This window comes from Neomonachus schauinslandi, chromosome 10 (assembly GCF_002201575.2).
Source record: "Neomonachus schauinslandi chromosome 10, ASM220157v2, whole genome shotgun sequence".
Lineage (NCBI taxonomy): Eukaryota > Metazoa > Chordata > Mammalia > Carnivora > Phocidae > Neomonachus > Neomonachus schauinslandi.
In genome coordinates, this window is record NC_058412.1 from 69112870 (window position 1) to 69130001 (window position 17132).

The following is a 17132-nucleotide window of genomic DNA, read 5'->3' on the forward strand; positions in this document are numbered from 1 at the left end:
GGGGTGAGTGCTTCTTTCATAGACCCTCTTGTCACTTGTGTCCTCCAAGCTTCCCTCAGCAAAACTGTGTCTTATTTCACTCTTAGTCATGCCTTGTTTTCCTGCTCATCAATCAAAAAGATTGTGATTGACATCCTACAAATATTTTCTCTCTCTTTTTGCCCAATAAAATAAAGACATGGAATGAATGGGGAATTGGGAGGGAGCCAGAGGTGAAGGCGGAAAATTGAAGGAAGGTCAGAACCCATTGCTCTGATCCTCAGATATCTCGGAGATGATTTCTGATTCATCCCCCTCTGGAAACTTGGTCTCCCTCTGTTCTTTCGTTTCCCTGAAATCTTCCACAGGGAAGATCAGTTACCATTCTGTGCTATCCATACTTCTTTTACCAGTTCTATTATCTTAGGCGACTGAGGGTAGACGACAATTTTTTTTTTTTTTCCCTGCTGCATTATACTGATTCCATTAGAAATTGGATTCCTCTTTGTTTTTTGGGTTTTTTTTCTGATTTAAGCTGAGAAGTGTACATTGAGGGGAATACAGAAATATAGCAATAGAGTACCTCCCTTTCACTTCCTCCAGCCTGTTTCTACCAGAGTTAGCAGAGTTGATTGTCTACTTAGGAACTTCCAAACGGAAGTCTTAAAAAAGAGGAATGGAGCATGGACTGATCTTGTGCTTTGAAAGATTAACTTCTGGATGATACAGTTGAACTTAAAATACACCTAGAACAAAATTTTTAAATTACTCTCAAGTATGTATGTACACGTTAGACTTCATAATAATTTATTTTTATTTATTTATTTATTGAGAGACATAGAGAGCACAAGTGTAATCCAGGGCAGGGGCAAAGGGAGAAAATCTCAAGCAGATTCCACACTGAACCCGATGTGCGGCTTGATCTCACGACCCTGAGATCATGACCTGAGTCTAATCAAGAGTCAGACACTTAACCGACTGAGCCACCCAGGCATTTCAGACTTCATAATAATTTAAAACATAACTGATTAGATTAAGTGGACATCTTTTTTTTTTTTTAAGATTTTTATTTATTTATTTGAGAGAGAGAGAGAATGCAGGAGCATGAGTGGAGGGAGGGCCAGAGGGAGATGGAGAGGGAGAAGCAGACTCCCCGCTGAGCAGGAATCCCAAGGATCATGAGCTGAGCTGAAGGCAGACACCTAACCAACTGGGCCACCCAGTAGCCCCATTCAGTGGAAATCTTTTGGAAGTTCAGAGGGGCAAAAATTACCATACTTCAGACCAGTTGTATTTCATTCACCTCTAACTATATGAAGAAATACAGGGTTAATGTCAAAATTTAATAAAGGCAAACAATGTACAAAGGAAAACAAAACCAGCCATTATTCATTTGATAATGGTAATTTATTCTAGTCTTAAGTGTTGATGTGGTCTAATTAGTTTCCCAAGTTCCTTGGATGACCTATTACAATAAGAATTGGATAAATGCCTTAATCCAGGCCAATTAAAATCCACTTTTTTTTCCTTTAAGTTCTTTAATTCTTCCAAATTGTCAATAGTTTATTAACTGACCTATTTGTGCCCTCTTTGGAAAAAAGTCAAAAGCAGAGAATATCTGTGTTAATTTAGAAAGTTCAGTGCTGGATGGAAAGATGAGAGGGATGCCTTAAGACAGTATAATTTACATTAAGAAAGAAAATAAGACAAGAGATTTTTGTTGGAATCCAAAGGAAAGATTAAGTTAGTATGTTCAGTGATGTGCAGCTAGTAAAGTACTTTTATGTGATTACAATTTCAGATTAGTGAATTGAGACAAACAGTGTAAAAACTAAAGCTCATTCACTACACCAAGTTCTGCCCTTTACTAAATTGAAAGAAAAGAGAGCTCATTTTATGTTGGCCTAGCTCAAGGGAATTTAATGTAATGTTAATAACTGCAGCTGTTAATATTTTATATATAGTATTTTAATTAAGTTCTATATTTGCACACTGTATTGGTTTGTTATAAAGCAGCCTTTTAAAAATTGAATGAGTAACTCTACTAGCTTTTATTTTACTTAAAGGATATTTCTGAGTTAGGTTGGTAAAATACTAAGATTTTATAGCTCGATTAAAACTAAGAAACAGAGAATTAATTCATTTTATCCATTTTTCACACCAGTTATATTCAGAGGCTCTATGAAAATTAGTCTTAATATAACGTGGGAAAATGATACTTCTATGACAAGAGGTCAGTGTGGGCTGCCTTCTGACTCATGGATGATGAAGGTTGCCTGGGATACTCTTCAGCTGAATATTTAAAAAACTTAATGAGTTATTTTCTCTGGTATTAATGTAGAGGGAGCTTAGGGCTGAGAATTATTCTTTCTGCTCTTGACCGTTCTAAAGTTAGTAGGAATAAAGCCATGGCCATTAATTTGATGCCAGTAACTACTGGTTACCTTGGTCAGAGGTAGGGTTAAAACCAGATTTGGTGGACACACTGAATTTTTAATATTCCCTCAACAATTTATAAAAGAAACCTATGAATGAAAGGAAATGTCTTATTTATGTTTATACCTACAGGTCCTGGTACTTTCTTGCACAATAGCAGTTATTTAATAAATATTTGGTACAAGGAAAAATAAAGAATAAAAATATGTGAATGTCTCAGTTCCAACCCACCCCTAATATTCTAAAAATAGTAGTATCATATTTACATTTGAAGAGTAATAGCACTCTTTTTGTTGTAATGCAAGTTTTTAAGGAATTTACCTTACTTCCTGAAAGCAGTTTACACAATATAAGTTAACGGGTGTTGCCCTTTTTTATGAAAACAAAGCCATCCTCCAAGCCCAGGTGTCCCCCTAAAAAAATTGCAATGAGGAAGTTACATAATTGTTAGAGACTGTGGTAAGCCTGGTACAAAAATGACCAGCTCTTATGAGAACAGGACTGCTATCTTTGCTTGTTCATGAGATCGCTTTATCATTTAGCAAACCTGTAGGTAGAAGGAAAATTAAGGGAAGGTGTTCACTCCTTTCTGAGGACTGGGATATGCAGCCACACAGTAAGCATGCTAATGACAGGGAAGATAGTCACCTGCACTGCCCATCTTTCTGGCAATTTGCCCTTCAGTACTTTATTCACTAAAAGGTAGATGTATGACCCCCTTGTGTGGTGAGAAATATTGCCATCAGATGAATTTCTAGAACCTCATTGTCAGCACAAGTAATTGTATTGGGTTGTACTTCCCTTCTTCCATTCTCTGACATGGGAAAGAGACATTTTATTTCCACTTTGACTGCTACTGTTGGCCACAGCTGCTGTCTTGGTACAGTGTAGCTTCTTCCATTGCCTGAGTAGTCTGTGACCAGTGACATGGGGCCTGGTAGGCTGAGCCATGAATGGCCTTTTGAGATCCTGGGCTAGACTGGCAAAGGAGGAACCATACAAGGTACAGAGTCAGAGTGTGTGATTTGAGTGCTGCACAAAGTGAGTATCTTCCATGGATAGCTTAGCTACTTAACAGAGCAAAACCTCTAAGCTGCTGAGTTAATAAATATGATTGAAGAGGCTCATTACTCTGCAAACTTTGCAGGACTTAGAGCTGAACGCTCCCTTACCAACCCCTCTTCCCTTTCCAGAGTTCCCCTTTCCCTCGCTTTTGCCCCCCAGACTTAACACAAAATAACTGTGTCCAGGTATTTAGCTAAAATGAGAATTGTACTAAAATTAGGATGAGGTTAATGACTGTTTTCTTGGAGCATGAGTATTGTGTAAATTTGCATTAAGCTCTTTGGCTCAGTCAAGGGTATCCTCTCAAGTATTTTTATAGCAAACTTCCAATATTTTTTTTTTTTTTTGCAAACCATCATTACACATTGAAACCAAAGAGAAAACTCATTATTATTGTCAAATTCTGCTTGTGTACAGCAAGGCACAGCAGATTGTATCAGTGGTTATTCATGGGTAAGCCTACATTTAACAGCTAAGAAACCATTGAGATTGAATTGAAGTCATAGAGTTCCAGTTTAAGAACTAGAAATTATAGTGGGAAAGGCACAAGGCTCTCTCCAGAGCACATAATTAGAGGTTTATAGTAATCACTGTTTGATGTGAACAGCACTTTCTAGCTATCTATTACCAGCACTGATTTCTGTGTATACCGTTCATGAATCACCACACTTAAACATTTCTACTTGAACAACCATTAGACGATTTCTCTGTTTAGGTCTTGATTTAAACTTGCTCTTTGACTATAAACATTCCTCCATGCCTCTACCTACTAGCTCGTTGCCAACACTGAAATAGTTTTAAGTAAATTTATAATATTGTTTTATATGCATGTCTCTACACTACACATCAGTGGGAAAACTGAAGCACTTTATCAATAATTTATTAATTATTTGACTATCCCAATGACTGACTAGACGGAGTCAATTTTGCATAAATTTGTTACATTAAATTTTATTAAACCAATGCTTCTATTTATTTCTTTATTTTGAACATGTTTAAAAAGAAAAAAGTCATCTATTTTCTTTCTCCCAAAACAGATTTTCAGTTGTTTTTTTTTTTTTTTTCACTTTGCACATTTTCTTCCAGGCTCTGTTAACATGTATGTATATATTTTAAATATAACATATGTACTTACTATTACTATATAATAAACATAATTCTTCACTGTAAGTCTGATTATAGTAGACGGGTATAATTGGCCAGTTATAGAGATATGAGTACTCAGGTTCCTGTTACCAATTAAATTTCCCATCACAAGTGAATAAACATTTGGATTGTAAGCTGGCATCTCATACTGGCCGAGCTACACAGGAAGCATTCCATATCCTGTGATAGTTAATAGCTTATACAGAATTAATAACTTGGCATTCTTATTTTATTAGGCGGTCTTACGGGCTTGGTAAATCAGTCAAACCTTGAGAGATGGAACCTGCTCTCAGTCTACCAAATCTCCAGAAAGGAGATTTGGTAGACTGGCTTACCAGTTTATAGGGCAGACCTTGGACTATGGTGTCAGTTGCACCCTGAGGAAATAGGCCACACCCAGCAGCCGTGACTCTCATTGTGGAGTGCTGAGTAGAAATCTGTATAAATCCTTTTTTTTTTTTTAAAGATTTTATTTATTTATTTGACAGAGAGAGACACAGCGAGAGAGGGAGCACAAGCAGGGGTAGTGGGAGAGGGAGAAGCAGGCTTCCCACTGCCGAGCAGGGAGCCCGATGCGGGGCTCGATCCCAGGACCCTGGGATCATGACCTGAGCCGAAGGCAGATGCTTCACCGACTGAGCGACCCAGGCGCCTGAGCCAGTTTGTTTTAAAATGTCTTACGTTCTGGATCTGTGTTTCTCCAAAATGTTGTTTTATAAAGATTTTATTTATTTATTTGAGAGAGAGCACAAGCAGGGGGGTGGGTGTGGAGAGGGAGAAGCAGGCTCCCTGTTGAGCAGGGAGCCTGATGCGGAACTCGATCCCAGTACCCTGGGACCATGACCTGAGCTGAAGGCAGACGCTTAACGACTGAGCCACTCAGGTGCCCCTGAGCCACTCAGGCACCCCGAAATCTGTATAAATTCTTCAGAATAGTATTTTAATTTTAATATTTTAATTATAAAATATGCCACTTGATTGATGTTTATAACTATCCAACATTGTATATGATAATCTTAAAAATTTGTATGTATACATATTGCTATGAGTGTGTATGTGTGTTTGTATGTGTGCATGTGCTTAACACATGGCATGTATGTAACATATAAATATGTGCTATTGGTGAAAATGTTCAGGCGTTTCGAAAGGTCCGAAGAGTTTCCCCGTGCCACACACCTCCCTCACTAATTCATTCCCTCCTTCACAGACAGGTAACCATGTATTTCCACGTATTTTCCTTTGTATCAATATAGCTATACATATGTTTACACTTATAAAATAAATGTAGAGCTTTTATTTACATGAACAAGACCATTCTTCACCAATTGTCAGGTAACTTAAAAAACCTACTGAAAGCTTTTCCTGTGCCATTATTTGTAATGGCAATCATGTATCCCTGAGTTTGAACATATCAGAATTTAGTCATTTCTCTATTGATGGACATTTAACTTTTTACTTTTAAAAAATTTCACTGTTTTAAACTAATTTATAAAGAAAATTTTCATGTTAGGTCTTTATGCATGTTGATCAGAATTTTTATAGCATAGATTCTGAGAACTGGAATCGCTGGGTGAAATGCATTTTTAATTTTGAAAGCTAATGATAGGTCATTTTGCTAATAGGCCACTTCAATTTCCACTTGTCCATAGAACATGATGTGCTCTTTTCCCCCTCTTCTTTCCCCTTACAAGATATTATCAAACTTTTAAATTTTTCCAAGATTTATTTCTTCATATGCTGGCTTAATTCCTGATATTCCTGACTCATGGGTGGATCCAAGTAAGGAGAAAACACATAGGAATAAGCATAAAACAGAATATTAAAATTTTATTTTTCTTTGTTTTTAAATAAACTTTATTTCAGTCCCTATTATAAATCTAACATGTGACATTGTGTTTTTGAAAGACACAAGGGGCACCTGGGTGGCTTAGTGGGTTAAGCTTCTGCCTTCGGGTCAGGTCATGATCCCGGGATCCTGGGATCAAGCCCCTAATCGGGCTCCCTGCTCAGAAGGGAATCTGCTTCTCCATCTCCCTCTCCTTCTGCCCTTCCCCCAACCCGTACTCACTCTGTCTCTCAAATACATAAATAAAATCTTTAAAAAAAAAAAAGACGCAAAACTAAAAAGAAAGAAACTATCCACTCATAATCCAAAACTACCATTGTCAATATTATGGTTCCTTTTTTTTACTATTTTGTTGGACTTCTTTATTTTACATTTTGCATCATACTATATAATCAATGTTTCATTCTACTTTTAGCACTTATGTCTTGTTACTGAGTTTAAATTTGTTGATAGAATATGAATTTGGGGGCACCTGGGTGGAAGGATTGGTTAAGTGTCCACCTCTTGGTTTCAGCTTAGGTCCTGATTTCAGGGTCATGAGATTGAGCTACACATCTGACTCCACAGTCAGTGTGGAGTCTGCTTGAGATTCTCTCTCCCTCTGCCCCTCTCCCCTCACTCTCTCTCTCTCTCAAATAAGTAAAATAAAATCTTAAAAAAAAAAGAATATGAATTTGACAAATTTTTAAGTTTTTGGAATCTGATTCTCTTCTGCAATGAAAAAGTGAAACAGAATTATAGAAAAATAAAATTTGGGGGCACCTGGGTGGCTCAGTCATTAAGCGTCTGCCTTCGGCTCAGGTCATGATCCCAGGGTCCTGGGATCGAGCCCTGCATCGGGCTCCCTGCTTAGTGGGAAGCCTGCTTCTCCCTCTCCCACTCCCCCTGCTTGTGTTCCCTCTCTCGCTGTGTCTCTCTCTGTCAAATAAATAAATAAAATCTTTAAAAAAAAGAAAAAAGAAAAAAAAATTGTATGTAACTAAAATTTAAGTAGCAATTTCAGAAAACTTTTTTCAAAAAAGAACCTTAGTTTCCCAGAAATGGAAACTGTACTGGCAATTTGGAAAGAGATATCAAGAAACAGTATGCATTAAATGTTGAGCGTTTCTTGTAGCAATGAACACAAAAAGTTTGTGGTTTCATCCATCATAAACAAGAGTGTTTTAAATGAACTCTGCTTCTTTTCTCCAAGCATCACAGAAAGTCTGGGACACAGTGGAATGAATTTTCAGTAAGAAAAGTTACTTATTAAAAATAGTGGTGATAAAAGTATGTAAATTGATTCAGTAGGAAGAATTTGTAAAATGCTTTAACTTAAAAGGAAATACTCTTGTAGACATCCACAGTGAATCAGAAGGAAAACACTCTGGTCTCTTGAAAAAGCTGTTTACTCTGTTCAGTGTTGACAAAATGTATCCAAAAAAGCTCTTTCTGTTAAGAAGTGAAGGAAGAAGGCAAACTGCATGTCAAAGCATTTGATCATATTTCATTTGGGAATGTTACAGTTTTGCTTGTGTACCCAGTTGATCTGAGCATATCAACAAATATAGTATTAGCTGCTGACAGTGTTTTGTATTGAACACATCCATTTGTAAAAATAGAAGAAATACTATATTCACATTTTCAGTCCTTTTCTCTATTAAAAAAAATACGGCAAAAAAAAAAAAAAAGAACCTTAGTGACAACCAGTCAATTCCTTTATCTTTTGTAAGAGCCACATTGAGGCCTAGTGAATCCAGTATTTGGCTCAGCTTGCTAGCTAGTTAGTTGCAAAAGCTAGAGCATGGAAGTTGGTTTCCCTGACCTGGCAAAAGCATTCTTATTATAGCACACAATTTTCTACCTCCCATTTCCTGGTCACTTAAACTTTTGTAGTAATTAAAACCAAATTACCTTATTTTAAATCTCCCCTTCACTCTATGCTTCTTCTCACTCTGAAAACTAGTCTGGAAGCAGAAGGGCCAAGAAAAATTACATATTTAAAAAAAAAAACAAACAGTAGAAACTAACCAGTTATAAATACCAACAAAATGGGAAAGATGATTTCCATTTTTATAAACTAAGAACTGTTTTCAACAGTTTTTCGCTTTAATGTATACTTTTATATAAAGCATGGATTCATTAGTTATGCTTCATGAATATTCTTAAATAATTATTACTTTGTCTATTTGTCACCTTTGTTTTACCGTTTGCATATGCAATGAAAACAACCAGGTTTAAACATTAGTATACGTTAGTGTGATTTCTTTTTTTTTTTTTTTAAGATTTTATTCATTTATTTGACAGACAGAGAGAGCACAAGCAGGGGGAGCGGCAGAGGGAGGAGCAGACTCACCACTGAGTAGTGAGCCCAGTGTGGGGCTCGATCCCAGGACCCTGGGATCATGACCTGAGCTGAAGGCAGATGCTTAATCGACTGAGCCACCCAGGCGCCCCTGTTAGTGTGATTTCTATGTTAAGATTACAAAAGTCATATGTACAGAAATATATTTGTTTCTTAGCTGAAATTTTATTTCTTTAAGGGCAAAATAACATAGGAAGGTGTTTTAGATTCTTAAATATTGAAGCATGAAACACTGATCCAAATAGGACCACCATCTACAGATTTTTACAGCTCAAATATAGCAATGTTTACATAAAGTATTTAATTTACCAAAAACTTCAAAGGTAAGTATAGTGAAAGAAGGTAAAATGTATGAAATAATCAAGCTATTCCAAAGACAATACATATATAGTTGTAGTTCTTGGAATTAGATAGAGGGATAAACCAATAATATACTTAGATTTTTGTTTTCTCTTAAAAATTATTTACATCTGGTCCTATCTCAACCTTTAGAAAATTCTCATTTTCTATTGATATATACAGCTGTAGCAACAACTCAATTGTCTCTAATTATCAAAAACAACAAGGTTTAAGTATTCATTTCATATTTTCTTGGTAACCACTGCTTTTATAACTCAATTGTAATGAATAGGCACTTGGGACCTTAATATTGAAATTTCACTATCCTCATATATATGTGTTAAATTGGTGTAAATGAATTCAGTGATTCTGTGATGAGTCTTTTGCTTGTGTAAAAATGTCCTTTGATTCATATCAATAATAAAATCATTAAGGAATTTGGGATTTGAATCCCTTACCAGAAATGTGTACATTTCAGGACATTTGCACATATGTAGGCTAAATATAATATCAATAGAAATATAATATAAATATAAATATAATATAATGTAAATACGAGCTTGGCTCATATTTAAATAGTTTTTATTTTGTGTATCTTCAGAATATAAAAATAATTGTTTCCATTCCCACTTAAATTAAGTTCTACTCTTTTCCTTTTTTTGACGGATTTTTTACAAAGATATTCTAAAATGTAAGTGCATCTAGATTGTTAAAGCTTGTAGAGAAGATAGTAGTTGCTTTTCAGTCACAGTTGTCTCATTCTATTATATTTGTTTGCAAAATATTTGTTCTAAAGATTTTTATTGAGAGAGAGAGAGTGAGAGAGAGCATGAGAGTGGGGAGGGCCAGAGGGAGAAGCAGACTCCCCGCTGAGGAGGGAGCCAGTGAGGGACTCCATCCTGGGACCCCGGGATCATGACCTGAGCCGAAGGCAGTTGCTCAACCAACTGAGCCACCCAGGCGCCCTGCAAAATATTTTAATGAATGATATCTGATATATGCATATGCTCAGCGTACCTCCTTACCTTGAATCCAGGGCTAAATTAAAGTTCTAGTTCTTCTTGGATTGTATTGGAGTTGAGGTTAGTATTATATTGCTTTTGCTTTCTCTCTGATCTTGCATTGCTTCTTCCCATGAGAACTCTAAAATTATCTCGCAAAGGGACAGTGAGGAGCAATGGGAAAAACATCTTATCCTTTATGACAGTAACCTCTCAGTCTGTGGTTTTTGAACTGTGGGTTACAGCCTGTTAATCAGTCCTGAAATCAATTTGGTGGGGGATGTCCAGCATCTGTATTAATAAAATTGTGTAAGAAAAAGATATCAGAATGCCTCAGAAGTAATAGAGCTAAATATTTTTCTGTTAAACTTTTGTTTCACCATGTGTGTGGGCGGGGGCGGGGGGGGGGTGTGTGTGCCCTAGACTGTATAAAAAGTGTGGATTAATTTAGGTGTTGTGATCAGAAAACTATGGTCTAATCACAGAGTTATAGTGAATATATTACTCTGGCCACAACAAACACATTCATAAAAACACACTGGAATTTTCTTACAATTTGTTCAAAGTAGGCACCAACACACCATAAATAAAAATTAGGATACCCAGTCACTCCATCCTCACTGTCACACGGTTTATGGGTGACTGTGTGAAATTCCTGGCCCAATGAGGACACCATGACTATGGAAACTACATAGCATACTGAGCGAGCAAACTCTGTGGAAGAGAGGAGAGCGCAGGTGTGATCCAGCCACAGAATTCCTCATCTTGGGAACCCTCCAAACACCTCTTAGTGCAGACTTCTAACATAACGTGTACACCAAGTGTTTTGTTTTGTTTTGTTTCCTCCTGAGCTGAATCAGGCTTGTTCCACGAGTAAGAAGGCATATGGGAAAATTACATATTTTTTTTTTAAGATTTTATTTATTTATTTATTTGAGAGAGAGAGAGAGAGAAACAGCATGAGAGGGGATAGGGTCAGAGGGAGAAGCAGGCTCTCCGACGAGCCGGGAGCCCGATATGGGACTCGATCCCAGGACTCCAGGATCATGACCTGAGCCAAAGGCAGACGCTTAACGACTGAGCCACCCAGGCGCCCCAAAATTACATATTTTTTAAAAAACAAATCCCCACTCTTGTAAAACTTTGTCATTGTTCACTTGCTCCGTGTCTCCTAACAGTTGTCCCTCAATATCATATATTCATTTCTAAGAAGTCTTTTTGAACAAATTAGAAAACAGGATGTGGCACTCATCACACTTCTGTCTTAAAAACAGAAATCATTGTGTTCATTCCATACAACTTTTGCTTAGAATACATATTATATATATATTATATGTGTGTATATATATATATATAATATATATATCTCCACCGTTCCTTTTGGCATTAATACTCTTTCTCATCATTTTCTAACTTCCATTAACTGCTGCAGAGGACAGGGATCATCTTTTAACTCACTTCTTTTTTTTTTTTTTTAAAGATTTTATTTATTTATTTGACAGAGAGAGACACAGCGAGAGAGGGAACACAAGCAGGGGGAGTGGGAGAGGGAGAAGCAGGCTCCCCGCGGAGCAGGGAGCCCGATGCGGGGCTTTATCCCAGGACCCTGGGACCACAACCTGAGCCAAAGGCAGACGGTTAACCGACTGGGCCACCCAGGCGTCCCCATCTTTTAACTCACTTCTTAAAGCATTTTGGACAGTTAAAAATGCTTGTAATGAAATTCTAGTAGGAAGAGAAAAATGACACCATTCTATCTCAAAATCATATATTTCATTTCCCCCAAATTGTATTTTTTCGTATTTTTTCTAAGTAGGATTTTATGTACATATATGTTCCTAAATGAGTTTTCTTCCAGACACTTGCACAAATGTGACCTGTAAAAGTGAATACATTGTCCTTTTGCCTTTTTGCTGCCTCCCTCCAAAATCCCTGTTATGCTCCCCTCTTGGAAGGCCAAAATAGCAATGCCTTTGAGTGTTTCTCCCCTGGGAGCTTTTTGCATTTCTTTCTGTGGAAGTCTAGAGAGACAAATATCCCCTTAATGACTTGGCTGCCTGTGCAGTCTCTGTCACTGGCGTCCATGGCCTTCTCTTACACAAAAACAGATCCCAGTACACTGCCCGTCTTGAGAAGTGCCCCTTCTGCTGGGGTTTGGAATGCTCCTGGGAACAGTGCAGAGGCCAGTGGCCCTGCATCCTTAGTTAGATGCATGTTTGACATTCATCCCAGGCTGTATTTTCACCTGGGGATGGACTTTAGGTATTCTGTGAAACCGCGAAAATGCATCTTCCTACCTATCCTCTATCCCACACTAGACTCTCCCTTTCTGTCCCTACCTCTGTACCTCATCTTCTGTCTCCTGGCCTCCCTTGTACGTCTGCCCCCCAAATCCCTGAAGCTCTCTGTCGGCAGCTAGCATGGCACCAGACATTTCTAATCTACTTTCTCTCTTAATACCCTACCTATTCTGCTTTATGGTCTAGACCTGAAAAATAAATCTGGGACAGTCTCGTAAGGTATAGTGGGGTGTCCTTTTCAGGTACATTATTTTCATTTTTACAGATATCCTTCTGGAGATAGAACATGGGTGGAATTTTGAGTAATCTGGTGGTACATGATAGAAGTTTTAATCAAAAACTGCCTTCTGCCTTTCATTTTTTCTTCATTTAATGGTTCCCACAAATATTTTTCTGTGATTCTCAATTAATCCCATGTGAATGTCTACCTTTTCATCCTTTGCTTAAAACCAGGGTTCCTGTATCTTTGTAAACTAATAGAATTATTCTCCTATTACATTTGAAGTGAGCAGGAAAAATTTGCCAACTTAGATGACTTAACTAGTTGGGATTAATGGGTTAGCCTGGTGATGGGTATTAAAGAGGGCACGTTCTGCATGGAGCACTGGGTGTTATGCACAAACAATGAATCATGGAACACTACATCTAAAACTAATGATGTAATGTATGGGGATTAAAATAACAATAAAAAAATTTTAAAAAGTAAACAGCCAGTTTGACTTGGTTCTTGTGATGAATCATGATACACAACATTTATGCAGTGCTTATTATAAGCCAGATACTTTATTAATACCATTTTATTTAGCACTCGGAGCAACCATGAGAGGTATGTCATATTACTATATCCATATTACGGATGAGTAGACCAAGACCATAGAGCTTATCAATAGATTGATACAGTTAAGAGGGGTAAAGCCAGGGGCGCCTGGGTGGCTCAGTCGTTAAGCGTCTGCCTTCGGCTCAGGTCATGATCCCAGGGTCCTGGGATTGAGCCCCACATCGGGCTCCCTGCTTGGCGGGAAGCCTGCTTCTCCCTCTCCCACTCCCCCTGCTTGTGTTCCCTCTCTCGCTGTGTCTCTCTCTGTCAAATAAATCTTAAAAAAAAAAAAAAGTGGTAAAGTCAAGTTTTGACATAGATGATCTGTCAAACTACTGTGTTCCTTAAAATCAATCAAGTCAGTTGAAGGTGAGAGCATGCAACACTTTTTTTTTTTTTTTTTTTTTTTTAGTTTGCAGATGCACACCAGCTTTGAAAATGAGCACTCACCAATCATGAATCTGACTTTATTCCAAAGGGTAGTATATAATGTCAACTTCTCCTTCTTTCTCTTTCTTTCCTGACTGAACTGTTGGAGAGTGATATAGAATGCTGATTTCTCTTTCTTTCCCTCCTTTTTTTTTTTTAATCTTCCTCTTTTTCTTTTCTTTACTAAACTGTGAAGGCTGACAAACACTCTTGGTTGGCCGCCCACTTTGGTTTTTGCTCCCCTGGGAAGGATAAGTAAGGTACCTGAGGACCCGAAAGAAGAATCGGAGCTGTCTGCCCTCAAGCAGTGTCCCCCTAGGCAGATGAAAGGGAGAAAGTGTGCTTTTTCGAGCATGTTGCACTCCGTAAAGACCCGTGTGTTCTCTTGTCTCTGCAACAGGTACCATTTCTGTCAACACCCTGCGCACACCCTACACGGCACCTGGTGAGAGCGAGATTCTGGACCTGGATGATGAGCTGTACCTGGGGGGCTTGCCGGAAAACAAGGCTGGCCTCATTTTCCCCACCGAGGTGTGGACTGCCCTGCTCAACTACGGCTACGTGGGCTGCATTAGAGATTTGTTCATTGACGGCCAGAGCAAAGATATCCGGCAAATGGCTGAAATTCAAAGTACTGCTGGAGTGAAGCCCTCCTGCTCAAGGGAAACAGCAAAACCGTGCCTTAGCAACCCTTGCAAAAACAATGGCATGTGCAGGGATGGGTGGAACAGATATGTCTGTGATTGTTCCGGAACAGGCTACCTTGGCAGGTCCTGCGAGAGAGGTAGGATTCCAAAACCCAAGCAGCTGACTCCCCTGAGACGAAAACGAGTATTAAATGTTGACCTCAGACCTTGAACTGACCATGGGAGCGTAATGCATGCTCTGCTGAGGTAAACGCCTGCAGGCCTAGCAGCCACGCCGGGCATACTACTGATGAGCCCTCCATGATTTTCAGAGGGGCTGATTCTGGGAAGACACAGAGTTTGAAGTATATTGCAAGAAGAAATATTTGAGTCTTCCGTATCTTCTAGAGTCTGGGCCTAAGATGTATGATCGATAGCAACCGCTGTTTCTTTTGCCCAGTTTTTAATTTCAGGACCCTAGAGAGTAAAGAAGGTATGAATTAGAGATATTTATGGCATCCAGTGATAATATCCATGGCCAGAAAAAGAGCATGTGAGGCAACTTCCCTAACACTATGGCGTGAGACTTAAGTTAGCCTGTTCACTTCACTTCGGGCCCCTTCCCCAAGTTTGAAATTTAGAAAGTAAGATGACTTTCAGTCATCTGATTTACACCGGCAGTTTCAGAAGTGCACCCTAATTTCAAAGACACTTACCTTTGCCTAGGACCTGAGTGATCACAGAGGATGTATATAGCTCTATTGTATTAAGGCTCGGTGTGTCTGCTGAGCCTCTGAGTAGCTGCCTCCCTTTCTTCTCTAGTAGGAAGCATAGCCACATTTCTTTTTTCTTTTCCTCTCCCATTAGAGGGAGAAGAATAAGGATTAGAGGAAGAATGAAGAGTAAAGACAAACCAGTGTTTGTCTGCAGACTAAAGGGGGAACAGCAGAGAAACAAAGTCCTCCCGTCGACCTAGCAGTATCAGATGAATGCTTTAGTCACTATACCCATTGCCACTCATTTTCAACAATGGAACGAAAATATCAATATGGAAAACTATTGATGAGTTGTCCCATTGTCCTCTCATGCTTCAAATAACATCGGTGCATTAGACATTTAGCCTGAAAGCACCTGGCATGTATTGTTTAAACCATGTACATTTAGTCTTCTTTCCCCCTTCCATCCTGAAATAGTTTAATTTGTTTAAGCTCACACTGCCTAGAGAACAAAAACAGTGATTTTCTAGAATCCAAAGTTGAGATGTGACTTCTGTTATTTGTCTTAATAAAGAGGTCCAGCTTATCAGTTCTATTATTAACATTAATCAACATAAAAATAATAATAATAATTTAATAATCTAATAGTGATCTTAAATTACCAACCAAAATACTGCCCTGTTCTGCATTATACAGCTGGCTAGGTCAATAGATGGGTAAGTATTTTAATCACCTAGATCCATTCATTCTCCTAGTATCGAATTGCAATTCCTATCAAGGGTCATTAGAGGCTAGCTGTTTCTGTGTAGTTTCACTTGTAAGGTGTATATGCTCTGTGAATTCCCTCTTCTCATTTCCCCCTCTAATTTCAGTTTATTTGTTTCAATAGTTTGGTCTTTAGAAACTGGCAAAAGGGGCCAACAACAACCACCAAAAAGGCAACCAAGTTTGTAAGATATATTACAAGTTAGACATAATGGGAGATTCGCAGACCTGTAGGATTTAAGCTGCTGTTTTCTCTTTAATCACTCAGAGAGCTGCCAGTTAGTCGGATGCCTCCTGCTTATGTGAAGCTAGAAAAGGATGTAACCCAACTGTCACAGATTACAAAAGCCTTCGGTTAATATGCGTGGTGCACCACCCTGTGGCAAGATCCCGTTACTACATATGGCAGAAATAAAAATAGAAATTGTCAAGCTTCTTGAGCCAGAATGAGGGAAAAGGAATATTTATATTTTGCAATAATTAGAAGGAGGGGTGGCAAGCATATGTAGATTTGCAAATGAGAATTTAATAGCAAGCTTCATCACTGGGATTCGGCATACATTTTCATCTGACTGGTGGCTAGAAAATTCTGCAGATTTCTTTGTCTCCAGGTTCGTTGTGTGTTGAGGAAAAAAATGGTCATTTTTGTGTGATTTTTGTTTCCGGACTACCCAGTGTATTGTTAGAAGTCTTTGTTTTTCAGAATTAATTTTCTTGCTCACATTATGGTATCTCCTGAGAACAGTGGTGATGTGGGATGCTTGTCATGCTCAATACCACAGAATTTGGCTTCTGTCCAGTTCCCAGCTATGCCCTAGTTCAGTCAACATAAGATCTGCCCAACCCTTGGGGTTTCCAATTCAAAAGAAAGAGCTATGACTGTGGTTCTTCTCCAGATACACTCTGATCACATAAGGCTGTTAATCACCTAAGAGTTGGTTGACAACTTCTGAAATTAAAAAAAAAATGAAGGTACTAGTAGTCTCTATGTTACTATTACTGAGAAATAATTGATAATTTATAAAGATTATTATTCATAGTAATTAAAAAGTGTGGTCAAGTCCTTGGGTAATGCAGCCTGAGGAATAATATCGCAGTCACATTACTATAGAAAAATTTTTACTCTGCATTAAGTAAGCAAAGGAATTTAGAAGAAAGAAAGAGTATTTGCTGACTTAGGCAACTAGGAAAATAGTATTTTATGTGTATCGATCCCATAAGGAAGAGTAATATAGAAATAATGTGCAATTGAATATAAATTAAATTCAGCATTTTTCCCTCCCACTTTATTTTAAATAAAGCTGAGAATTTGTGGAGACTTAC

General features: G+C 38.1%; 1 protein-coding gene across 1 annotated transcript in view; it reads left to right on the forward strand.

Moving 5' to 3' along the window:
* NRXN1 (neurexin 1) overlaps window positions 1-17132 on the forward strand; it is a 1112161-nt gene that overhangs the window by 494900 nt on the left and 600129 nt on the right. Inside the window, 1 exon segment of the mRNA XM_021701263.1 lies at window positions 14103-14486. Coding sequence (XP_021556938.1) covers window positions 14103-14486 — 384 coding nt within the window.